This window comes from Haliaeetus leucocephalus, unplaced genomic scaffold, assembly GCF_000737465.1.
Source record: "Haliaeetus leucocephalus isolate CR32 unplaced genomic scaffold, Haliaeetus_leucocephalus-4.0 Scaffold351, whole genome shotgun sequence".
NCBI classification, from domain to species: domain Eukaryota; kingdom Metazoa; phylum Chordata; class Aves; order Accipitriformes; family Accipitridae; genus Haliaeetus; species Haliaeetus leucocephalus.
Window position 1 is genome coordinate 1,792,999 of NW_010972787.1, and position 27,165 is coordinate 1,820,163.

A 27,165-nucleotide genomic window follows, 5' to 3' on the forward strand; every position below is an offset into this window, starting at 1 on the left:
CCTCCAGGGACGGAGACCGCACCACCCCTGCGGGCAACCCGTGCCTCTGCCTGAGGATGCTCATGGGGGAAAAAGTGTCTCCTTTCATCCAGGCTGAAACTCTTGCGTTTCAACTTACGGCCATTGTCTCTATCTTCTCACCCAGCCCCAACTGAAAGAGCCCGGCTCCATCTCCTCAAGGACCTCCCCACAGGCACTGGGGGCTGCTGTCAGGTCCCCCCGAGGCCGTCTCTGCTCCAGGCTGGACAAGCCCAGCTCCCCCAGCCTCTCCTCGCAGGACCAGTGCTCCAGCCTGACCATCTCAGGGGCCTCCCCTACCACTTGTCCAGTGTCTTTCTTGTACTGGGAGCCCCAAGCTGGGCTCAGGATTCAGACACAGTCTAACGACTGATGAGTAAAGGGGATTAATTATGAACAGGGTACAGGCCCCTGGGATGACCAGAGCCCATCTCATTCCTTTAGCTACCTTTTCCTAATGCTTTCCAGTTGTTGTTGCATTTACCAACTAATAATTTTGCGTGCTTCAAATCCTAAGCAAATGTCAGCTAAAATACATTTTTTGTCAAGCATATCCCCCCTAGCTTGTAGCTGTGAACCTGGGTGGGAACTGATGCCCCAAGGCGAGCTTTGGTGTATGCCAGACCCTGCGGAGGAGCTGGCACTCTCCAGAGTTCTTCTCCCGCCACAGAAATTCATTCCCTCATGGCAGGGCCCCATGACTGCAGCAACTGGTCGCCAACACATGAACTACAGGAGAGTGCACATTATTTCTTGCTTATTTACCCCCACTGACCTCCACAAATTATTCTACCAGGGCACCAGTTTCTAAACACGTTATGTAGTGCTACCACTAGAGTATCACACTGGAGCACAGAAGTTAGTACTTTCCTCATTAAAATATTTTATTCGTAAACAAATAATAAAGGTGGAGGCAAATATTTGATGACATGATCGAGTTTTAAAATATCTCAGAATAAACAGAAGCAATGCAAGCTAATTAGTTATGACAATGTCATATGCTCATAGCAAAACAGGTCTAATCCTGAAAGTATTTGGAACCTTCTATGGCCTTGTCTGAAATACAAAAACACGAGGAAATCAGCCCCATAATTAATTTACTATTGCTTAATAAGGCATCAGGAGTGAGGACTGACCTCCCCAACTTCAGATGTCTAAATGCGGGTTGAGCCAGTCACTGTGGCAGTAAAAAGCAGTAGAAGAAACTGACAATTTTAGGTCTATATTGGGATAAAATAAACTGAGCTTACAAATTTTCCTTTCTCTCCACTGATTATAAAGGAGCATAGGACAACCTCTGCATTATGCCTCCCATCCCATGATTCACATTCAGAGATGTGTTCCTGGCCCACCATTTGTGTCAAGTGATACAATTTATCTTAGGTCTCTTTCACTGTGACCTAAGCACAAATAAGTGGTATTGGTATGTTCACGCAAACATACCTGCTGTTCAGCTCAAAATGGTAACTAATTAAGTTTCAGCAACCCGTTTGTGTGCTGCACCCTCTGTGAAAAACAAGAGCGTTAGGAAAATGACAGCTTAAAACCTGCATCTGTGCTGTGACTGAAGTTACATGACCAGTTAGCACAAATTCAGAAATGCTTAACTCAAGCAGGGTGGGTGCAATGCACTGTTTCAAGTTATTCTATCTGCATAACTATAATGCCCCAAGGTTCCAGCTAAGATCAAAGTCCAACTATATTATAGGGTGCATAAACTCATAATAACACTTTGTCTGCCGTGGACCGAAACACACCAGTGCAAGCAGCTGAGGATATTACTACTTCCAGGTGTATACTGCATCCACGTTATGCGGAGGAGATGTTGTGTCTCCTGTAGGAATGGCAGCAGTAAAGCATAAAGGCTACATCTATGCCACTGCATCCTTCCCTCTGTAGGGGAGCAAAACAGCAGATACCTGGGGTCCCTTCCGCTACGGCTGTTACATTCACTACATCTGAGTCCTAAAGGAGCAGTCCTTGCTTCAGATAATGTACAAAATAGACACGGCAACAGAGAGGTGAACTGGCTTCTCAAGATCACTCAGACGGTCAGGGCATAGCCTGGAAGAAAGTCCAGACCGATACACTACACCATACTGTCTCCCAAACTAGCTATTAAATCAAAATCTCTTACTTCTCATAGACAAGTCTTAAAACGGGGCACATATTTATGCAGTAATGCCAATGGCCAGCATCAAACATCTCACTTAAGCTGGGGGCAAAGCCATGGGGTATCAAGTGCATGGTCTTAAAAAGACCGAGCAGGTCTCTGGTAAGTCTTACAGAACCAGGGATAGGGGATGAGGGGGGAATTCTGCTCTATTTACTCACATTTAAATCATCATACAGGTACAAAAGTGCCAAAGGGAGGAAAAGGAGGAGCAATTCTTTCCCCTACATTGTGGAACAGTTACAGGTATAAGGTGAAGTGACCCTTACTGCTGTTGAGGTCTCAACTCACTGGTCAGTGAATCTACTCTTTGCTCAATACAACCTTCTCCTATCTACAGTCAGTGCCTTACAAATTAACCTCGCTGTCACAGTGAGGGCTTATTTTTTCCAGTGACAAACAGCTAATGTTTGCCTATTTCAGATCCCTGCATAAGCAAATATTGTTCAAGCACTGAACTCCTAAGCAAGCTGAAAAATGCATTATTTAAAACATGATTGTGTTCCAGCATTGCACAATATTAATATTGCTAAAGCTACTTAATGCTTAGACATCTAATGCATATATATAGTAATTTGACAAATTTTAACTGAACTTTTAAATAACTGTTTTCAGTTATTCATGAATTACATCACAACAATTTTGGACCAAATGTTTCACTGGTCTCTATGTTTGTGCAGATCATTGGTTGCACATTCAGTCTCCTCTTCTGCATGACCAAAAATTTCCACTTTTTATGAAGATCTGCTCTTCACTTGGTATCTCCTGTTAGACAAGGTACACCTCAATCAGATTTCATTTGTTTTTTCAGTTTGGCAAGACCAGTGAGATATTCATCTCTCCGTTTTCTTCTGGCATCCAGGACTTTTGGAACAACCGGAACTTTTTCAGACATTGCCTGGAACAGAAAATTTAAGATGATTAAATCTCACTTTCCGAGTAAAGTTTCTCACCAGCATTATTTTCCTGCTTTTCCTGCGTCAGACCACCAAGTAATCATCCACACAAACTGTAATTTAGTCTATCACAAGCAATAGGCCACTAATTCTTTACATGGGTGACTGGAAATGAGCTAACCTGTACGAGAAGAAAAGTGCTCCCACTTGGAGAAGGTTGGCCTGAATGTGGCAATGAAGGTGCCTACAGAAAGGATCAGCCTCTTCTCTCGGTTTGCCCCACACAGCCACTGTCTAGTCTCTTTGATAATAACCTTTTATTAAGTAGGAAGGAGGCAACCTGGTCATTTCTGTGGCTGAAAATGTGCTCTAAACTAAATTCCTGTGTGTGTGTATTTAAAACTGTGATCTCTCTTCTGGCTCCTAATAAATGTAACGAGGGATACCGTGTTTATTAAAAACATTTTATCTTAGGAGTGCCAGTTATAATCAAAATGACAGGGGAAGACACATAACAAGCGCAGAATTATGATTTTTGTTGTTTATTGGAATATGGGGGACAGAAGGTACAGTACTATTTGAGGAAACAAAGGTGGAAGTCTGAACAAGTTAGCACGCAAAAATGATATTTAAAACAAAATGGGGAAAAAAAAAGTATTTCTGAGTGCACAAATTTGTCTTAGAAGTGCAAGTTAAATGTATCACTGAAAGGAGAACAAGAGCTAGTAAGCTTTGGCCAGCTAGTACATTGTACCAGATTTTCTTTCAAAGAAAAAAAGCTGTTTTGAGAATGCAGGTAGAGATCACAAGGTCATCTTTGCCAAAATAGCACCTGGGGTTTAAAAGGCAAGTGTTGAGAAACTGGGTAAAACCTGCTACCAATGACTAGCAAGCTGCAGTCACTCCAGAAAAAAATCAGGGGGAGGGACAGAGGAGTAAGATAAGAAATGTTTAATGTTTTACTCTTAAGAGAGGATTCTTGCAAGTGCATCTTTGGCACTGAAGACTGAAGATAATAAAGGGACACAGAAACAGAGGCTGAAGTGGAATCCAGCTTTCTATAAAGAAACCCAAACTGTTTTGTATCAATTAAAAGCTTCTAATCGTGAATAACTCCACAATTATTATTGACTGTTATTATAAGCAGTCTATGTTGTTTAAGCATAAAAGAATCTCCTTCCTTTCTAACATAGCTGATGTTGAAATTCCATCAACATAAAAAGGAACAAAGATGCTGTCTTCCAGATGGACTGCCTCCATATTTGGAATTAATCTCTGCCAGCTGATCAGGAACGATTCAACACCTACACGTGTTCTTTAGTGAAGCATTAAAAAAGGCAACTATGAAAAGGCAGAGTTAGGAAATGCCAATACTTCAGTTAATTCCTATGGCCATACAAAATAGCCTATATAGCGATTATAAACAAACTGTGGGCCTCGAAATCTTAACAGACAAACTAGGTCCCAATCCAGCATAGCACTTAAACACATCTTATCTTTAAACATGTAAGTAACCTTACTGGACTGCTCACATGCTTATTTGCACACATTACAGACTGGAGCTCTAGTTTGTAAAGTATACAAAACCAAGAAAAATAACACCCAGAAGAAAAAAGCTACAGGGTTTACGCAGGAAGATGGAGTAGAAGGAAGACACGGGGAGGAAAGTCATGTAGGAAAGGAAGCTTGGAGCTGTGCATATTATGGCAGAGGACACAGGACAGAAGTGGTAAGAAATAGCGTGGAGGATTTGTCAATAACCCAGAGCTGCTAGCAGTTGACTCCTCTGTCTCATAATAAAGTTACTCAGCTGCTAAATCACTTTCCCTTGATGTATGTTAAATTGCTTTGGAAAGGGACTTAAATGCATTCTGTCCTGATCTTTTCACTTAAAGTACACATTCACACAAGAAATACAGACTACAGATACCTCTAAGAGTAAACTGAAATGGTACAAATGTTAAAATAAAAGCCAACATTCTTTGTTCTGCATGTCACTGCATTTATCAACTCTGTATTTACCTGACTGATTTTCTGCTCAATTTCACCTGAAAATTCTGGAACTGGTCCAAAGGTGTTCAGAACAAGTCTCATACCTTCACGGTATCTTTCACAATAATTTGAAATACCTAAAAAATAAGAGCAAAAAATTACATCTCAACAGAAGTTCCTACTTAAGTTCAGAAAGGCTGCCTGTGGTTAAGCACTGTCTTAAATCAGAGTCCAAAAAAAGGTGTACTCTTATGCCTAAGACACCTAATTGTCACAAAGAAAAAACAGACTCTATCCACCACATTTTCATTAAGGTTCATGGAAAAATCATTTAGGACATGCCTTCGTTGCAAAACCAATTAATGTTACATACCAGCAGGCAATGCTATGTGAGGGGTGTAGTACACAACCATGGACATACTTGCACTTTGTTACTTGAGACCAGAAAGCTTCCCTGGCCACAAGGAGAGTGCTCTCACCTCTCCTCTCCTCCTGTTTGGTATATGTCATATCAGTTGAAGCATTCCTGTTATTATTTTTATTGATTGACCTGGAGTGTATCAACAGCAACATGGCTCAGGGGGAAAGCGTCAAAGGCATGGAGACCCAGGTGGCCTCCAGTGAAGGAGAAAGGGTTAAGGAGGAACAGATGGATCTTGCAGATCAACACCTTGTATTGCAACTGGGGTTAGTGACAGGGATTTGGCTTTTATGACCACAGGACCCTCTTTGACAGTTGAGCACTGCTAGGGGGAGACTGCATCCACCTGACAAAGTAGAGGAAAAGCATCTTTGCAAAAAAACTGGCCAATCTGGTGAGAAAAGCTTTATATTAGGAACACTGGAAAAGTGAGATTACAACCCATAGTCAAGTGAGGAAGGGGTGTACTGGGGTGGAAAGAAAAGAGTACAGAGTAACAGGTACAAGAGAAACCTCAACAAAGTACAAAAAAAAGGCAGGAGTCCACCTCTAGTGTATGAGCACAAATATGTGCAGCCTGGGAAACAAGCAGGGGAAATAACAGCTCCATGTGTGGTCACACAACTACAACATTGTTGGAGCAACTGAGGTGTGATGGGATGGCTCTCACAAGTGGAGTGCTGCAGAGAACAGATACACACTTCAGGAAAGACAAGCAGGAAAGACAAGGAGGAGGTGTGCTATCTCTGTAAAGGAGCAGCTCAGATGTATGGAGCTATTCTATGGGATGGGTGACTGGCTGGGTGAGAGCCTGTGGGTCAGCATCAGTGGAGAGGTCAGTAAAGGACAGCATCCTCCAAGGGCAAGAACAGTCCATCCTGATATTCAGGAAGACAAGTAAATGTATCAAGAGATTGGCTTGGATGCGCTCCAGTGCAAAAAGGCAGCATACAGGAGGTGGAAGCAGAGACAGGCTGTAAAGAAGAAATTTAAAAACACTGCCTAGGCATGTAGGCATGGTGTTAGGAAAGCCAAAGCTCAGGTCCAGTTGAGACTTGCCAGGATGTCAAGGGCAACAAGAAGGACTTCCACTGTTACATTAGTAATAGAAGGCTGAACAAGAAAGTGTGGGCTTGTTGCTGAATGAGTGGGTGATTTAGTGACAGGAGAAACAGGTAAAGCAGAGTTCCTCATTGCTTTCTTTGCTTCAGTCTTCACTGACAAGGTCTCCTATACCTCTGTGCTTAGGGGTAGGGTTCAAGGAGGAGAAGAGTTAGCAGCAGCAGCAGACGATCCAGTCAGTGACTACCTGCAAGAACTCAGCCCCACCTGAGACCATGGGATGCAACAGACTGTATCCAAGGTTATGAGAGAAATGGCCCATGCCCTCGCAAGGCTGCTTTCTATTGAATCTTAAAAATCATGCCAGTCAATGCACCAATGTCATCATTTGAGATCTCCAGATGACTGAGGCAAATATTGCACCCATCTTCAGAAAAGATCAAGAGAACAATCCAGGGTACTACAGGCCAATCAATCTCACTTCTGTCCCTGAGAAAATCAAGGAGCAAGTCCTCTTGAAACAAATTTCTGGGCACAGGAATAAGAAGAAAGTGATTGTGACAGTCAGCATGTAGTCACCAATGGGTACACCATGGTGTAAATCATGTCTGATTGACCTTGTTGCCTTCTGTGATAAAATCACTGGATTTGTGGAAAATAGGAAAGTAGTTAATATAATTTACCTCAACTTTATAAGGGCATTTGACACTGTCTCCCATGATATTCTTGTATCAAAGTTAGGACATTAAGGTCTACATGCTTGGACAACTAGACAGACAAAAAATGGGTTGGATACTCAGGCTCAGAGGTAGTAGTTAATTGGTTGTACTCTACCTGGAGGCCAGTAAAAGTGGAGTACTGCAGGAATCTATCCTAAGATTTGTACTGCTTAACAGCACTGGCTCATAAAGTTTGTGAATGACACCAAATTGGGCGGGGGATGGACCAGCTAATGGAGGGCTGGGCTGCCCTTAGACAGGCTGGAGGAATGAGCCAATACAAAACCTTAAAAAATCTGACATGGACAAATGCAAGAATCCTGCACCTTAGAAGGAAGAGCTCCTTGCAACAACACAGGCTTGTGAACCCCAAGATCTGGTCGTGGTAGGCAGCAAGCTGAGTGTGAACCAACAGTGTGCTCTGGCAGCAAAGAGGGCCAGCAACATCCTGGGCTGTGTTAACAACACAGCCAGCAGATTGAAGGAAGCAATTAACCCCCTTTACTTGGCACTCAGTAGGCTGCATCCAGAATACTGCATTCGGTTTGGGATTCCCCAGTAAGACATTGACAAACTGCAGCAACTTCAGCAGAGGCCACCAGAATGGTAGGGCCTGGAGCACTTGCCCTGTGAGGAGAGGCTGGGGGAGCTAGGCTTGTTCAACCTGGAGCAGAAAGGACTTTGAGAGGGACCTAACAGCAGCTTCCCAGTGCCTCAAGGGAGATCACCGAGTAGACGGAAACAGGCTCTTTACAGTTGTTGCACAGCAGGAGGACAAGAGACAATAGGCATAATTTGAAACGAGAGGTTCAGACTGGATACTCAACCACTGGCACAGGTTGCCCACAGAGGTTGTGCAGTCTCTGGGGGTTTTCAAGACTGGATGAAACCCTGAGCAGCTTGGTCTGACCTCAGAGCTGACCCTGCTGTGAACATCTTAAAAAACATGTGGTCAGAGAACCTGAGAACCAGCTAACTGGTAATAATGGGTAAAACGGCAGTCAAGTAGACCTTGGCTGAATTACAAAAAGGTCGAGCTTCCATCAGCTCCAGTAGGAATTTAAAAAAATTATTGTTGAGGCACTAGAGAGGAACTGGAATGATAAATGCACCAAAAAGAGAAATCGGTCATTTAGCCAGACATATACGTCCAGTAGACTTTTTAGTGCTATTAACTACCACATAATCAAGAAAGGATAAGGCAGCCTTTCCCACTGTACATCAGTCAAGAAGTCATGAGCTGGACCACAGCAGTAAATGAGCAATGCTTGTCTGGCAGTAAGCAAGCCAACGCGATCACACCCTAGATCTGAGAAGGGAAGTTCTGGATATCCACTAAAAGCTTGTAACAATCTTCCTTTTCTGAGAACCTTAGAGACTGAAGAATTTGCATCCTTAACTCTCTTTTTATTAGCTAATTATCAAAGCAAAGAGGAGAAAGATGCAGAAGACAAAGGCAAGCAGTTACCGTCACCAACTCTTTCACAAAGACTCAGGAGATCGTACAGACCAAGAAGCATGAACCTGAAGTGCTCATGGTCTTATCCAACCACAAAATGCCGGAAATGTAAGTGGGGTGGCCTGACTACCACACAAAAGAATGCAACTCAGGTCAAGAGTCATTAAGCAGTCTCTTTTCCTGAACAGCTTGTAGACAGTTCCCTGGAATGCAATACGGTGTGATATCAAATACCATGGAAGTCACACCTGTCTAACCGTAAATGGTTGAGGTTGAAAGGTGGATAAATGAATGAAAACCTCTGACTACTGGCAGCTATGAATCATAAACTACAACACTTACACTGCTTAACACGCCTGAAATCGCTGAAGTACAGGTTTTCCAAAAGGCCTCTGAGGTCAGTAAGAGTATGGAGAACACTCTTGTTTCTGGACCAAAGACAGAAGAACTTTCAACGGACAAGTGCTCAAGGAAGTATTCAATTTCCTTTAAGAAATTAGCACCCTGAAGTCATGATGATGATCAGATAAACAACTGAAAGGACAGAACGGGAGAACATGTCCATTGCATGAGAGCAATGTGGAGAGATTTGAGAGTATTCAACTCTCTTAAAAAATGGACTAGAAACATCCTCCAGCATCAGAAGAAAGGAGGCTGTGAGAAAACCAGCAGCCTTGTTAAGTAGCTTGAACCTCTATGTGGTGCCAGGAGTGTGCCAATCAGCATTTAGTCAGCCTGTTCTCTTGTGTTATCTACCCATGGAGCATATGTGTTTCTAGAACACACTCCGGCATGTTCTGGCCTTCTCCAACACAAAAAGGGAGGTCAGCTGGTCATAGAGGTATACTGGTGCTCTAATTATATGTAAATTTAGTATTTTGCTCACTTTTGATTGACACACAGCCAGAAACCTTCAAATTACCCAGTGGGCTCCAAAATATCACTGGCAGGAAGTGAGATTCAGGAAGAGAAGCATTACTGTGGGATGGGGAATGGGCTGTGATATGATTCTGTCTCTTCACTGAGGGAATAAGCAGAGACCATCCGCCTCCATAAACACTCTGGAAAGGACCACTGGTTATCAGGGTTTACTGGCCATACCCTGTCATTAGCGTAAGTGCTTGCTTATTACATCTTAACAGATGGGCTCACAGACTTTGGCACCTGAAGCCAACCCAGATCAACCCACAGGGGATATATTATCCACATGAGTAATCTTGGGAACCCAAGACAATTCTGCATGGGACTCATGCACCAATCACAAGATGATGATCTTTACATTCCACCTTGCTCACGTGAGCTTTTTCTTCTAACAGTGAGGAGTCTGAGCAAAAAGTTTGCCCCCACATCATGCAACATCATGCGTGAAGTTCCCAGATGTAGAAGTAGAAATGACTGAGGCTGAAGACTGCAGAACTATGTGGACTTGGGTACACTTGCTAACTCACAGCTGCTGGCAGCAGCTGTTGCCAGCTGGACAATCACAAAATCAAAAATGGCAATTCAGTGAAATATGGCAATTCAAGCAAATCCACATGAGCAACTGGCAATGGAAGGAATGCTAAACAGAGCAGTGTCTGTTACCAGTTATTCTGGTGCTTATCCAGCTGACACAGGTCTATGACACCTAGACCAGTGCCAAATAGTTTGGGTTTGGTACTTTTCAAAAGTACCTGAGGGGAACCTCTCAACCACCTGGTAAGCTTGTGTAATAATACCATAGATCTGGGTAGTTTTGATTTTGGTACAGTCAGGAGAAGGTAGAAGAGAAGACTGTGTGCCAGAAATCTTTTTCACAAGTCTCGATCTAAAGAGATAACATTAGTATCTTGGGAAAGCTGAATGCTTGGATGTGGCTGACACATTTACCTCTCTGTTGTGGTTTAACCCCAGCCAGCAACTAAGCACCACGCAGCCGCTCACTCACTCCTCCCCATCCAGTGGGATGGGGGAGAAAATTGGGAAAAGAAGTAAAACTCTTGGGTTGAGATAAAAACAGTTTAATAGAACAGAAAAGAAGAAACTAACAATGATAATGATAACACTAATAAAATGACAACAGTAATAATAAAAGGATTGGAATATACAAATGATGCACAGTGCAACTGCTCACCTCCTGCTGATTGACGCCCAGTTAGTCCCCGAGCAGCAATCCCCCCAGCCCCCACTCCCTCCAGTTTACATACTGGGCATGACATCACATGGTATGGAATACCCTGTTGGCCACTTTGGGTCAGCTGCCCTGGTTCTGTCCTGTGCCAACTTCTTGTGCCCCTCCAGCTTTCTCGCTGGCTGGGGATGAGAAGCTGAAAAATCCTTGATTTTAGAGTAAACATTACTCAGCAACAACTGAAAACATCAGTGTTATCAACATTCTTTGCATACTAAACTCAAAACATAGCACTGTACCAGCTACTAGGAAGACTGTTAACTCTATCCCAGCTGAAACCAGGACACTGGTCAATGTGAATTCCTGAGCTGCAGATGGCCTTCAAAGCTCACTTAGCCAGCTAGTCCTGGAAATTGAGCTCCTACTGGCAGCTCATCTACAGCCTGAATGAATCAGAACAATTTCTGGGTGGGTGTAGCTCACCAATGCAACAGAAACATGCCAAATGCAGGTTGGGTAATGCAATTCACTCACTGCATGCAATGTGTGAATGAAAAGAAGCCTTATGCAAAGTCAGCAAAATAGGAAAAGGTAAGAAAAAAAGTTACGGGTCTAGAGAAGAGCAGCAGCATTAGTATAGCTGATCTCAACATTGTTGCATTAAAGGGTAACAGTACAGGTTCTTTTGGATTGCAGGTGATAAACACACTGTCTGCAAAGCACATGCGAATATTGAACACAGCACACAAAATCAAAAAAGAAAGCAACTCCACATATAGAGATTTCTAAGTTTCCTGGGGAAGCACTCGGTACAGCCGAGTGTTTGAATCTCATCCAATAGGTGTCCCTATGGGGGGGGAGAGAGAGGCTCAGCCCATTGACTGGTCCCAGAAATCAGCGATGTCCTCCTGACTTGTCTATGATGGTATCTTCCCTAACAGTCTTCCTCTTTTGGGGTCTTTTTGTACTATTTTTTCTTTTAGGTGGAGCTTGAGTGACTCTAGTCATACATACCTTTACTTTGATTGGTATAAAGTTCTCTCGCTTTGCTTTTAAAGGTATATGCTAGAATAGATTCAGAGCGCATGCTCCATGGGGGGGGTGGTTGCACCTTGGAGGTGGGTAGCTTTTGGGATGGAGGTGTGTTTTGGTATTATAATGATATTATAATGAGCAAAGTTCACCCAAAGGACATGATGTTTGTTACATGATGTTTGTGCCCAGAACTGGGCACATGTGATATAAATCAAAAGTAGGGCATTAGGTTGACAGAACCCCCATTATTTTACTTCCTTGCTCCAGTGGATCCAATGCAAGGACCAGCTGTTCTTGTTCCTATCATTCCAGTTCCCTATCCCTGCAATCACAGAGCCTGGCCACGGCGTCTCCACTCCACTCCACCCTCCGTGTTACTTTTCAGAGTCAGCACACCAAGCTGCCCTGGTGATACTAACATCTAAAGATGCAGGTTATGTTGCTTAGGGAACTACCATGGAACTGATTCTTTACATGTCCACTGTATTCCACCCTGAGGTTGACCTTCCCTTGACAGGGGCAGGGGGGTGTCATATGGATAAGTCACTTTCACTAATCATTCCACAAACATTGTGGCTGAAATGGCAACATGCAGGCATGTATGCTGCATGCCAAGCAGGGGGTGGACACTGCAAAATCTTTCAAGTCTCAAGTTAGGGAAATACACCAGAATTAGTATAAAAACTTAGAATATACACATGATCTCACTCAAAGATTAAAAAAATAATAATTTCAAAATAGCTAACTCAGGATAGCGCTCTGTCATGGCTTAAGCCCACCCAGCAACTACACACTATGCAGCTGCTCACTCACTCCCCCACCTCCCAGTAGGATGGGAAGGAGAATTGGAAAAAAAAAGTAAAACTTGTGGGTTGAGATAAGAACAATTTAACAACTAAAATAAAATAAAATGTAATACTAACAATAATAAAATATAATAATAATAATTGTAATGAAAATTAATTTAATAAAATAAAATTAAAAAAACACAAAATCTAAGAAAAGAGGAGTGATGCACAGTGCAATTGCTCACCACCCGCTGACCAATGCCCGAGCAGCAATCCGCCCCTCCCAGCCAACTCCCTCCAGTTTATATACTGAGCATGATGTCCTATGGTATGGAATATCCCTTTGGATATTTTGCGTCAGCTGTCTCAGTTTCACTCAGTACAGCTTCTTGTACACCTGCTTGCTGGCAGAGCACGGGAAACTGAAAAATCCTTAACTTAAGATAAGCGCTACTCAGCAACAACTAAAGCATCAGTGTGTTATCAACATCATTCTCACATTAAATCCAAACCACACTATACCAGCTACTAAGAAGAAAATTAACTCTATCTCAGCCGAAACCAAGACACACTCCCAGTGTGAAATGTCAGTGGAGACTAGTGCAATCTTTAACTCGGTTTCAGTAATCAAGATCAACCCTATGCTGCAAGCCTCAAGAAGGCACTTGAGCAATGGGGAACACTGCTGGAAAAATCACTTTGCTTTTCAACTGCAAACTCAACATTGGCAAATATTTGACTCCAGGCGTTTAGACTTAGGAGTCCTTTGGTTCAAAGGTCAGGGCTATTATTGCAAATGTGGATGAGAAGAGCACTTCACTGGAGCATAGCGAAGAAGATGGAAAACAAATATGACAGAATTACTTTAACTTTAATCCTTGTTGATACTGCCTCGGGAGCAGCTTAAGCTGGAAGAATTACCATCCGTAAACAGTGTGAGACAGATAGGGCAACACCAGGGAGCTGGAGAAACAGGAAGAAGATGGCAAATGGGGCTGTTAAAAACAATCAATCTCTCTCCTTGCATCCAGTTGCTGTGCCCACACTGTGCCCCACTATCTCCAGCTGGAGAAAAAGAATGACACAAGATGCATGTGGGATAGAGAAAGAGGGGAATCAACTCGCAGCACAGGAATGACAATAGCTTCCTCTTGTCTGTGTGCTTTGTTGGCTCCCTTTCTAAACCTCCATCTTCCTTGCACGCTCACCTCATCAATGTTGGAGAGAAGAGGCTGTGGAAGAACGCAGATGTTGCAGCAGGCACCTGAGAACCATGAATACAGAACAGAAATACCTCCAGGGAAGGTAGGAGTTCCCTGAATCTTCCTTCCACCACATGTTTACAACTATGGCAGAGTGTGGAAGAACAGGAATGAGTAAAATGTTCTAAGGGAGTAGTGGATATAGGATTATAGAGATGAAAAGGGGAATACTCTATCTTCCTTGAAAGTCCCAAACCCACTCAGCATTTCTGACTTGTACAGAATAGTTACAGGAACATGTTATCACAAGCTACACGAGGGCATTGATTCAAGGCTCTTGAGCTGTCCATATGTATCTAGGAAATGCAAGGCTCTTTACACCACCAACAAAGAAAGAATAAGGTGCTGCTTATTTAACTTCAATGAGAGTCCAGGCAGTTCCCAAAATAGCTAATGAACTGTCCCACAAGAATTCGTTCACATGACTACACTTTGGGTTTGCAGGTCCTTACCCGAAGGACTTGCACTGGTGTGGTGTGAACATGGGTATCGGTGAAATGCCTCTAGTTGCATCATCAAGATAAACGAGGCATTGATGAAGTAAAAGGAACTCAGGACAGATATTTAGCTTAGAAGCATGCATAAAATGATCCACTGCCCTGAGAGGACCTCTTCACAAGTGATGCTGATAAACATAAAGGTGATGGGAGTAGTAGGAAAAAAGGAGAACATGACAGTATAAAATGGAGTACATTCATGCATTATAGTATGTAAGCATCTTCAAGTATCTTAGCTTCTTGTATGCTAAGTCTCATTGCTTCCTCTTCATAAGACAGGCATGAGGGCTGAAGGATGCAAGCAAGCAAACTTGGTAAACCAGTCTGGCAAGGACACTACACATGGGGCAAAAGGAGGAAGGCACTCAGATGCTTGTGACAGAAAACAAGAGACAGGAGCAAGTGTTACTGGCAAGGACAGGGAAAACACCAAAGACAGAGGGTGTCTCATGATACTGAGTATTAACTTGATGACTTCGAACCTGATGAGCAGCATAATAAGATACTGTAATGACTCAAAAAAAGTAGGCGAGATGGTCAAGCCACTGATGCAATAGCATCAACAATCTGAAAAGATTGGGGTGGAGTTGATTTTAGCTGGTAAAAATCTAAGAAGAGGCTGCACTTGGTAAGACTGAAGATGAGCATGGATGAGAACAGAAAAGAAGGGGCATATTTCAGGAACATCACAGTGGAATCTGTCATGGTTAGGTTACGTTCAGAGAAAAAAAGTCCCAACCTCTTTGTTTTGCTGACAGAGGGATTACATTTCCATATATTACAGCTCCAAGGAAAACTTTCTAAATGCAACCCTATCTTCATCAAGGGTGTCTGAACATAGATGCATGTTCTTAGTTAGGGTGTGAATTCACAGGACACTTGCTACTCTGCATTAATTCCCATATGAATTCACTTAAGACTGCAGTTGCATGAATACTTTCAAGTACCCTAAGACAGTGGTAGCACCAAAAAAAGTTTTCTTCTTACTGTCCCTGTGTTACAAATATTTGTGCAGGGCTGCTGTGAGCTGGATCAAGGAATTAAACTGAGTTAATATGAACCACTTCTTTTATTAGATCAGTTTCAAATCTGGGATGAATTCCTCAGCCTGAGCCACTTGATGACCATACACATTCTTTTGCTAGTACAAGGGAGAAGGATGTACCAAGATGTGTTCTTTAGACACATCTATAATGACTTGAGCAGTAAAGCATTAAGAATTCCTGTGCAAAGTCATGTGCTCCTTTCAGAAGGTGGAGGGAACCGCTTTACACCTAAGTGTCCATAGAAGGAAACTGGTGCACAGCAGCCAGTATGTTGAAAAATTCACACTTTTGCTTACTGCACACAAACTTTTTCATACAGAAAAAGCCCTGCAGTTGCATAGAGGCAAACAACAGTTGTAGGACTATAAACTGCTTTCTTCAGCCTATTGGGAAATTAATTGAATGTGTGTAAACATGTATGAGCTGGTGGGTTCATGAAAGAACGTTTTTGTCTGATTATGTACCACTGTGATATTTCATCTCAGTAGTACCCTCTTACAAGTATTCCTGAATTGACATATTTTATTATCCTAAAACATAACATGTGGGTTGGACAGAAACAGAAGTAATCTTCCTTTTCTTAGATTTTACTACCTTAACGTAGAGATCCTCACGCCTTCTTCTTACTAGCCTGTGGTACAAAAGCTCCTGAACTGGGTTAAAGCTTGGTTTGCTCTCTATATGGCAGCATTAAAGCAGCAGCCATAGCAATGAAAATAACCTCTGCTTTTGAACCAGCCAGCATGCCTGCCTACAGTAATTGTTAAAAAACATGCTTGGCTATGTTTTGCTCAAGCCAGACAAGAAAAGTTTCCTTCCTTTGAACCATGGCTTATGATTGCCCCTCTCCGTGTTTTGTGCTTTTCATACAGCACAATCATTCTGCTCTTACCATCCAAACCCAATTCATCTGGCAGGTGCTTCTACTATAAGCAAGTATTCCCACTTCCAGTATGAGAAATACAATTTTGATCATGAAGACTCATTCCTAGGTTACCAGGTATTTGCATTTACATTATAGGGACCATACATCAGCCCCAATTTCCACACAACTCCTGTAGACACCTGTACGAATACCACAGTGAGTAATAGGTAGAATATGATCCTAGAATGGTGTTTTTATAAATGCAGGAGAGAAAATAGCAATAAAGATCCCTCAACCTGCCCCTATCCAGCTCTTCTGCTAATATTAGCAGTTTAGATCAAGATTAAATTCCAATTATAGCTCACTAAATAACCCACTAATAAAGTAACTGATCTAAGACAGCCAATTGTGAAATATATATGAAGAACTTCTGCTGCAAACATGTAAAACATGGTATGCAATAGTCTAGCCTCTGGTTTTACAGATGATTTTCTGCAAAGGCTTAAAAGCAGCTCACAGTTCAAGAAACAAGAGATTCAGGAGATACAATCTTACTGAGGCTGGATCATCTTCAGTATATTCACAGACAGCCAGGTCCATATACAGGAGGGACATTGTATCTGCTGACATAATCCCATGATAAGTAAATGGGTAAAATTACTCTAGTGCAGTCTATTGATGTTCCTTGTAAAAGACTTAACAGCATTTGTTGCAATGCTGCCATGTGAAATCATAAGATGACAGACTCAAAATACAGATCTTACTGAAACCAATGTTAATTTTATTTACCAACAATCAACATTATAATATTATGCAATTTGGACATGCTTTTTTCCCCCCAAAGGGGTTTCCTTCCTGTCAGTTGCAATTCAGTTCTCCAATTGCTATTGCTGCTTCTGCTCCTTTTAGTGACTTGACGCTGTCATTTTATTCCATGTTCAAGGCTGTTGTCTCACTGCCATATATTCAAAATTCCTAATATTCATGCATGGATCAGCGGATTATCTAAAGTAGCCTGGATAATAGCTCTTGGTAGGATCATTTATGAATATGAAAGGACAAAAGAACTAATACAGGGGAAACCTGGCATTAGCACATAGGAAGTTCATGGGAGGATCTTGATGTATGCATCCCACAGGGAAAGAAATAACACTGATCTCAGAAAAAATCATTGGAATAATACTCTTTATTCAAAACCAAACAAAAATATCACAACACTCTTACAAAAACAAACAAACAAACAAAAACCCCAACAAACAAACCCCGAAAAACTTCATCTTCCTGCATGTCCTACACATAACACAATTTTTCTCATGCGCTTCCTGCATCCCCAACATCCTTCCTCACTGATTAGCAGAGAGTTTAGGATTGTGGGTAATTAATACCTTATGGCTGTAAAGAAAGCTGCTGTGAAGTTGGTGAAGCTGCTAGACAGGCTAACAAACAGGATAGAGGGGGGTTCTTATCTCTATCTCTATTTCCCTCCATCAATAAAAACCAGACACTATTAGCACAATGCACCAGAGTGGGTTTTCCTGGGCTATCAAGAGGAAGTCCATACTATTCCGTATTATGTGAAGCAATACTGGGCAACCAAAGAGAAATTGGCACTGGTACGAACTACGACCATAAGTCATCATGTGCCCTGACATCAGCAATTTTAATTTAAACTGTCTCTGATGAGAGCAACAGCCTGAGTCAGCCTGCCAGCACATAAAGAGGAGCAGCTGTAGACTTGGAGACAATGCATCTGCAAGATCAGGAGTGAAGCAATACTTCTCATGATCCAAGTTATTGAACAAGCCAACAAGGTGCTTTTGCATAAGTGGAGCAGTCCACAAGTGTACTAATTGTGTTATTTTAGGGTTATTTTTAATTAAGAAGATCATATAATGTTAAAATAACTCTACAGGTATATTTTGGTTCAGTATTTTGCAAGCCCACCACAAGACTACTCTTCCAGTTTATCAGTCTCTTGGATTATACTTCATAATTTTTCTTCCTCTGATCTGGAATACTAAAATTCCTAACAGAAGGTAGCATTAAATCCAGAAGCTGGATAATCTCTGCCATAAATAAGCAACCTACCAGTTGCATATGTTACCTAAAACTGGTTTGAGATGGGAAATTCCAGAAATGTTTTTGTAACAATGACTACTTCTTGATGGGAGGAAGGAAGCTAAGCTGGATCATGATGGAACATAGAATGCCAGAGGGCACTCCAGGAAGAGCATCAAAACCAGCCCAGATGACTTATATGTTTCCATTAATCTCAAGTAAACATTGTTTTAGAATTAAGGAGCCTAAAACATGGATAAAAAAAGAATTCACAAGTATGATTTGATCTCTAAAATGGATTAAAAATTTTTTGGTATTAACAAGCATTTTGCTTAACTGCCTCTATTAAAACCAAACCAAGTGACTCTAACAGAAGACCCAGTGCATGGACAGTTCCTGCAGAGGATGGCATGGCAGTTTAGCAGAGTGATGGGGCAGGACTGGACAACCCTGGTCTGCAAGACTCCAGGTAAATTGCTGTCTAGTACTATGTGCACCTGTTCTGTTCTGTGTAAAGAATATACATGGTTTATATTGACTAAGTCCAAAATCACTAAAGGGAGGACTGGAAACTGCCAGATGTTAATAGATCAGAACAGGGAAACCTTTAGAAAGGAGCCTCTATTTAGAGGATGGATGTTACCTAACAATGGACAAAAGCAAACACTTTGTGACATTTAATTTACTGATATACAACCAAACTGACAAGCTGAAAGACTCTGGTGGAAGATCCACAATTCCACATTTATGTCAAAATTGCTTAGTCAGCCTTAAGAGACCGAAGTTTCTGCCAAGTAACTAACCAACAAGTAGACATAAAACAATACTTGTAATTGAGCACTGATACTTTATGATCTTGGTTTCTTATTTTTATTTTATTATTAGGCATTGCAGTAGTGCCTAAAAGATCCTGTAATGGAGCAGGGGCCATGTACCATGGCAGGGACCATACAGAACAATAAAAGACATAGCCCATAACATAAAGATCTAAAAATATATTTGGTTGATCTTCACTTCTTGAAGTTTTCATGTTTTGTTAAATTCATTGCTCAAACCTTTGTAACCCTGATCTGTAATTTTTATTTCGTTTTATGCAATTGACTTTTTATTTAGCTGGGATTCATGTATACTATTCCAAAAACATCTAAAAATCTGTCTTGATTAGGCAAGATAGATGTTGAACTGTTACTTGACTGCTTTGTCAAGTCAACTTTGTATGCACAGTATTTTGCAGACAGAAGCAATTTTATTTCACTCAGGATCTAAGCCAGCTTAAAGCAAGTCAGCTCCGGTGATACTTACACTGAGCCTATGCTACAAATTCTGGAGAAGAAAAAAACCAAAGACAACCCAAAAAAGCACACTCATCTACAGAAAGTGTGTTTCTGTTGACCCTTGATTATCAGATGGGTACAGCAAGGTTTGCAAAGCACTGGGACAAATCTTGGAAAAAAATGAAGTACACAACTAGCGTTTCAATGATTTGTCATCTTTCACCTGATTACTTACAACAGGATATTCAATATCCATTTCCTTCCATCCAACCTCAAGTTTTAGATAAATTTTCCTTTTCTTATCATTACAGTAAAGAGAGAGACAAGTCATAGCTGCAGCAATCCTAACCTGGTTTGTTATATAACATTTCCAGAGTCTTGTGTCATATAAGCCTTCCCTTCACATTCATATAATTTTAAACTACCTACCTTCTGCATTAAGATGCATGGTCTCCAGAGGTCCAATAAATGCATATCGCATTCCCAATCCATCAGACATTACAAGGTCTAGATCAGTAGGAGATATTAGTCCTTCCTAAGTAGCAAAAGTAGAACAGGAAGGAAGATTTGTGAATGTTTGGTTTTAATGCAAAATTGCCTGCTCCTTGTATATAATTAAAAAATTAAAGTAGTTATAAAATCTAAGGCTAGAAACAGCAGTTAGCTTGCAAACAGAAACACAACTGTTTGCCAGAAATGTCCGTCTATTATGCAAGCCTTCCTATGGTTCAGTATAAACACTCATTCACATCTCTAGGATTGCTGTACTTCATAATCCAAATACACATTGATACACTTTGACAGTACCTTATTTTTAAATTTTTAGATTAAAACACTTTTTCATACAATATGTACTATTTGTACACCCTAATTTGCCTGATACTTACTACTTACAATAAGTCATGTAATAAAACTAAATCAAGCTGTCTATGTTAACAAACATACTTTTATCTCAGAAACTGAGAATCAGAGAACACAGAGCAAACGTGACACTCTTAATAGCACATGACCAAAAGAGTTTATACCAAGTCAAAGTACTATACCAGCCCTTTTAACACCTCCCTTCACATTCTCTTAATTTTGGATTTTGGGGCAGTCACAACTGGCAGAACAGGGGCACAGCAGTGGGTACTGCTCCTGAGGCCACCTGAGAACAAGGCTGGGACTAAACATGCAGGCAATGCAGCTGCCGCTCCCTTCCACAAAACCCATTGCACATCAACCTACCCAGCCTCAACCTGCCCAGGTTCTCGAGTCATTGCCAGCCTCACATCTCAGAGCTGGCAGGATACGGAGCATGCAAAATGAAGCATTTCTCCTGTTAAAAGTTGGGCACTGCTGTTCCACCCACATGCTGTCATTTACCAGAAAGCCAACGCCCCCATCAGGTTAGGGCAAGCACATGAAGGCTTGTAAAAAAAATGAGTTACAGTTCATTAGCTTAACAGATTTAGTTGAGAAGAATAATATTTATCATATGAGGTTGTTTTCCACCTACCAGAAAGATATGAATGAACTAAGACCTGTTCTAACCAATTCCATCAGATAAAGCTTGGTTTCAGGAACTTGTCGTCTTTATTCCCAGAGACATAAAAACATTTTCTTCTGGTTAAAAAGGTGGAAGAGATGCTGAACTGCTTCTCATTTGTCTTCTCACCCTACCTTGAAGTGCTCTCCCCTCCTCAGTGCCTCTTTCTCCACAAGTCCCTTTGAGCTGCAGAATACAAGTAGGTATACTCATCTGCTTGGCCAAAGGCAGGTCTTTTTCTGTTAACTTTCCCTCTCACAGGGCCCTGTCTGAATGCTCCTTCATATCACAGTGATCAGCCAGAGTTGCAGACCTGCAGGACAGCTCTCCTGACTTCTTGTAGACATTGACATCTGAGCTAGACATTTAGACTCTATAATCACTAGGGAGGAAAAAGAAATCAGTGTCCTAAAGCAGGTATCTAGAATAGATGAGTTGTGTCCTAAAAGGGCCTAGTTCTCCTCACTGACTGAAAGATGACTAAGGACCTTGGATGTCAGTATTTACATTGTAGAAATCCCATCTTAAGCAAGTGGAATCCCACCCACAGTGTCTTCCCTGTGTTCATCAACTATATCATCTGCTGTTACTTAAAAAGAAAACGATAAGCCAAGGACCAACATAACTTCTACAGCTTGCCACAGACATCAAGTTTCATTATCTCAGACTTAAATAGAGCCTTTTATAAGACTCAACCTCAAGTCTCAATCTGTTGGTAGGCACTGCTCCTACCAAAACCAAGCCTGGCTGAATCCCTGTTGCAGGTGGCTTTTGAACTCTATCTTAAAAAGGAAATGATAATGTAATTACTAAGATCTACCCACCATACATGGTACACACAGCTCTGGTAACAATTTAATTAGACATAAAATGGCAGGGATAAGGAAGCATTATTTTCTTCAATTTAAAGGTAAGGCATAGGTATGGGTAAAGCATCTCGAGGCAGACAAGAAGGTCTGCATAAAGACAGGACTAATGCAAACCTCAGACAGCATTCAGATTACAGACCAGCATCAGTGTAACTAACACAGCCACCGTACGTTCTCTGACAGTTTTTTCCCCTGACATGGCAACACAACTTCTCTGAACGACATCAGCAAAGTCAACAAAAGCACTCTTCCGTTGGGAGTGCTTCAGCCAAACAATGAGTTATGCTGGTAAAGCTGTGCTTGATGAGTGATTTTTTTTTTCCCCTGGTTGACATGGATTTGTGGACAAAAGATTAACCACAAGTTCCAGACATGCATTTGAAACACAGCAGCAGTTAAAAACTGTAAAGATAACATTAAAGAGTTAACAGGCTCTTGAAACACTTCAGAATCATTGCAAATTAATTTTCAAATTAAAAACTGATTTACTTCTTTTGATACTGTAGTCCTCAGCTTTGGTACTGACATTTGAAGACCAGGTACCTTCAGAATCATGAGATGGAGTGCTTTGCTCTTGGCCTTTTGACTATAGCTTTTGACTTTAGCAGCTGCTAAAAGGCAAAAATTGCTGCAACCAGAAGGAAAACATGACAGATCCCTCCATTTGAGGAATATATTATTCTATACATGTGAGCTCCGTTTCTCCTTGTCACATAGACCCTCTTAAAGAAAAGTGTTTTACTTTTTCTCTTCAGAAATGAAAAACGTGTAAGTGAGAAACAAGTTAGACCATCCTCCCCTAGGGAATAACCCTACTCCCACTTTGTTAAGATCATAAATTGGTGGAATGATTCAGCAGGATGGGTGCAAGGTCAGCAAGGTATCTTCCACAAGGATCTGTGTTTATGCTAAGAAGTAAACAAGAAAGAGTTCCAACCCAGTTTCATTAAGTCTAGGTGTGAAACAATCTTCCCAAGAGGATTTTTCATCCTCTTCATCCTGGGTAACCCTTCTTGCAAGCCTTCCCCTCGAGCACTTGTCAGAGGGAAGAGAAAGTGTGTTAGAGTTCACCAGAAGCTTTCACAGCTACAAAATTAAGATCTTAATTTAAAATAAATTCCACCAAAATCCTCAGTGACCCCAAGGGCCAGTCAAACTTCAAGATCTAAACTAGTTCAGGATCCTCCACACTTCTTATGACACTATTTATATACCACAATCTCATCTTCCTGGAGATTTTAATCTCCTGTAATGCCACAGTATTGTCCTAATGCTCCTTTGGTATTTTATTAGTGCTTCTCACTATGCAGGGACGCTTTTCTCCTTTCCAAAAACCTGTGGTGGTTCTGCAGTCTCCACCTTTAGGCCCTGACCCAACCTCCCTGGTTTTAATCAACAGTCTTTACATCTGTGAGTCACACCCACATCGCAACTTCTGTCACTGACTTGGTTTGTAATCATATTAAATGTGACATGGCCAAAAAAAAAAAAAAAAAAATCTTACTTTTTCTGATACTACCAATTCATCATGTTCTCCTACTCACTCCAGTCTGTCTATAGAGTTATTTTGGACTCCACTCCCTCCTGGACCACATACTTTCTTGTCTCCAAATTTGCCACTTCACCCTTTATCTCCCAAATACAGTATTTTTTTTTTTTCTGATTGCCACTAATATATGCGTTCTCTCCCAGCAGCACTTGTTACACCCTTCTCTTCACTATCACTTTACTCAAATCACTTCGATCCACACCCTGATGAGATCTTACTCCAGTCCTCTCATTTTGAGCATATGACTTTTCTCCTAGATCCCTCTACCAGCTCCATCTCTTTCCATTTCATCATGTTTGAGAAACTTGTTGTCCCATACAATTCACACCTCCTTACTTTGCTGGCTTTTGTCTTCCTTCTTCTATGGCACCCTCACTCACCTCACCCTGTAAGAAACACTTTGTATCAACACTATTTTTATCCCTGGCCCTTATAAACTTCCTTTTATGATATCCCCCTTTTATGGGGCACTGTAACTAGATGTTTAACCTTTTACCTTATCTTTGATCTTTTGGAAAGGTCCTCTGGATAACGCTATAATATAATTAATAATAAGGCATTCAGAATTAAAAAAGTCTTGCCAGCATTTAAAGACTGCCAAGCTAGTCACCTGAGAAGGGAGAGGTACATATATTAGGGACTGAAGCCAATGCACCCGATTGCTGTGAAAATGAAATAAAACGGACACACAGCCAAACCATGACTTTATTTTCCAGAAGACTAACAAAAATGGCAGGGCTGCCCATTCTTCTTGTCTTTTACAATGAGTATAAACTAAAAGAAAAACCACTTTTAAAGAAAAAATATATTAAGACACTACCAAAAGCTTATACAGAGGAAAATACAGACTCTAAAGACACTTATCATATGATCCATCATGCAAAATAGTCCTAGCAGGTTCTTAAAAGCAGCTGAAACTCCTAAATTAGATCAGGGCTGAAAAACCGCCATGTTCTCCTCCCTATCAGTGTTACTGTATTTCACGACCTCCTTGCAAATTCGAGCTGATGCTTAGAAAAATATTTCACCAAGAAAAGCTTCCACTCAGTAATCCACAGTAAAAGGACAGTCCTAGATGTTCAGAGCAAGGTTTGAGACTTCTGATCTAAAGCATTGGTGAAACTGTTTGGTTTTTATTTTCTGGATGAAGTCAACCAAAACTTTACCTTCAGAACCAGATAAAGTCAAGCTATTTAACTAGCACTCTTTTGCAACATAATCCCAAGCTACTATAGAATGCATTGGTACTGGTAAAAGTACGAAAGTAATAGTGTCAGCAGTGCACAAGGTGCTTCCCAGGCAAATAGCGGCAATAAGTCTCTGCTCCAAGGAGTTATGAACAAAATCAGATATATCAGTGATCACTGTCAATGGGTGCATGAGAAAGTAAATAAATGGTAACAGGGAATAACAGAGAAAGCCGTCTTGAGATATTTTTCCTATTACTGGCTACAGATTATTCTAATAGTTCCAAACTTATAATATAAAAATTTAGGGTTGAGAAGAGAGGAATAAGGATCTTCAACCTCAACATCTCTCAGTACATCTTTTACTGTCATCATAATCAGCTTTGCAACACTTCTACCAGAGACCTAAGAATTAAAAACATAAATAAGAAACCTACAAGAATGTCAAATCTCACATGCTATGTGGTCTTACAGAAAGTTCTCAGATACACGACCTTACAGAGACAGACTGGAGTGTTCCCACTATCTGCGTTTTCACGGAATAAATTGTGGAGCATGGGAAGACACAGATAACTGACACAAAAAGTTCCTGCCACAAACACCTGCACTGCCCAAGTGCTCGTGACTTGCAAGTCAAAACAATGTGCAAAAAGACATCTTGCCACACAAAAGACTAACTTGGATCCAAAATGAAACATCTCATTGTAGCACTCTTGCCTCAAAGGGGAACACTTGCTTGAATTCCTTCTTTTAGGCCCATGAATGAATCTATGCTCTTTGCTTCTAAGTTCTTGTAAAGTCAAACTTCTGCATCCTTAAATCCATGTTCTTAATTAACCGCATGGCCAAAGTTCTCAGCACCCAACTCTGTGTCTCTAAATGAGTTTTCATTCTCCTACTTGCCTACAAATTGGGATCTCAACCTTCAGGCCTCCTAATTTTTCAACACCTTAACTCCATCCTTCCCACTACCACATTCGGCCCAGTTCTGCATTCACAGCACTTGTTTTGTTCCCAGCTTCAAAATCCCAGCCACCCCATGTATGCTCCTGAGGACCCCAGCACCTTTGGCAAAAACAAACTGTATCCTAATATCTCGGTTTCTTGTTGTTACTTTCATCACTTTGCCCTGAATTATGCCTCTCTCTCTGCTCCAGCATCCACGCCCACATGCAATTTGAGCATCATAGGGAGTCCGAGCCTGAACCCAACCTGCCAGCGGGGCCTTACCTCAGATTTCTGTCTGTGTTACAGCCTCTCATACTCTTGGACCGACATGACAAAAGTTGGTGAGCCCCACGCATCATCCAGCAAGCAGCTATATTTACCACATTGTTTTCTATACAGCTGCATGTTCATGCTCTGTATCAGACCCCTTCTCCCATTGCATGATCCCTGCCCCATGCCTCACCCACCACACATCCCAACACAGCACTGCTAAGGAAAAGAGAGGGACTGGCAGGTCATCAGTTGCCAAGCTACATTTGGGAACTAAAATGTATCCTGCAAGCCACTCAGTCCATTTGTGATAAAGTTTTCCAGATGAATGTTAGTACAGCTATACCTCCATGTCTGTCCTGCCACCAATGCCTTTTTTAACAGTACATAAGTACTTCTACTGGAGAAGCTTCTGCTCATGTCTTGAATGAAGTAAGCTCAACTGACCAAAAAAACCCAAACCCAAACCCTAAAAAAAACCACAAAAACCAAAACAACAACAAAGACTGTTTTGGTCCATGCAAAGGTGTCCAAATTTGGACTATGATACAAGCATATGTGCACATGCGTGCATGTTTAAGATCACTCCCCTGCCATTACTATAAATATTTTTGAGGGGAGGATGCAGATGAGAAGCTTTTGAGCTCATATCTCAGCAAAGTCCTCAAAAAAAACAGATAGTTGTTTACATAAAGGGGCTGATTTAAGATCATTTCAAGTGGCTTCAAAACACTTGGAGACTGCTGCTATGTTTCTCTCCTGGTTCATACATAGCATTTATATCTGGAATATTTATGTTCTTGTTATGTGGCAAAGAACTGATACACTGCAGTGCAAATACAACAGTCCTCCAGAAACAACAGAGATTTTTCTCTAGCACTCACCATGTTAAAATTAAAGAAAACTTTTAACAGAAATAGGAGCACCGATCCGTATATGACATGTAACTGTAGGCATCCATAGATACTTGTTCAGACCTTTACAACCACTAATAAAAGAAGTAAGCTTGAAATTACATTTTATCATTCTGCCTCATTGTTCTTTTACACTAGTCAAAAGCAATATACAATTATTAGCATCAAAATACCACAGTGTTCGTAAGTAATTTCGTAAGAATGCCTGTGCTCTGCATCCAAGCT

The 27,165-nt window shown here is 41.3% G+C and overlaps 1 protein-coding gene across 1 annotated transcript in view; it reads right to left on the reverse strand.

Annotated features, from left to right (window-relative positions):
* Window positions 1–2,975: 2,975 nt before the first annotated feature.
* The window catches only part of CRYL1 (crystallin, lambda 1), a 55,346-nt gene continuing 31,156 nt past the window's right edge, over window positions 2,976–27,165 (reverse strand). The window contains exons 5-7 of the mRNA XM_010572796.1: window positions 20,105–20,210; window positions 5,110–5,216; window positions 2,976–3,089 (exon numbers count right to left, since the gene is read on the reverse strand). Coding sequence (XP_010571098.1) covers window positions 2,976–3,089; window positions 5,110–5,216; window positions 20,105–20,210 — 327 coding nt within the window. The remainder of the gene's footprint in view (window positions 3,090–5,109; window positions 5,217–20,104; window positions 20,211–27,165) is intronic.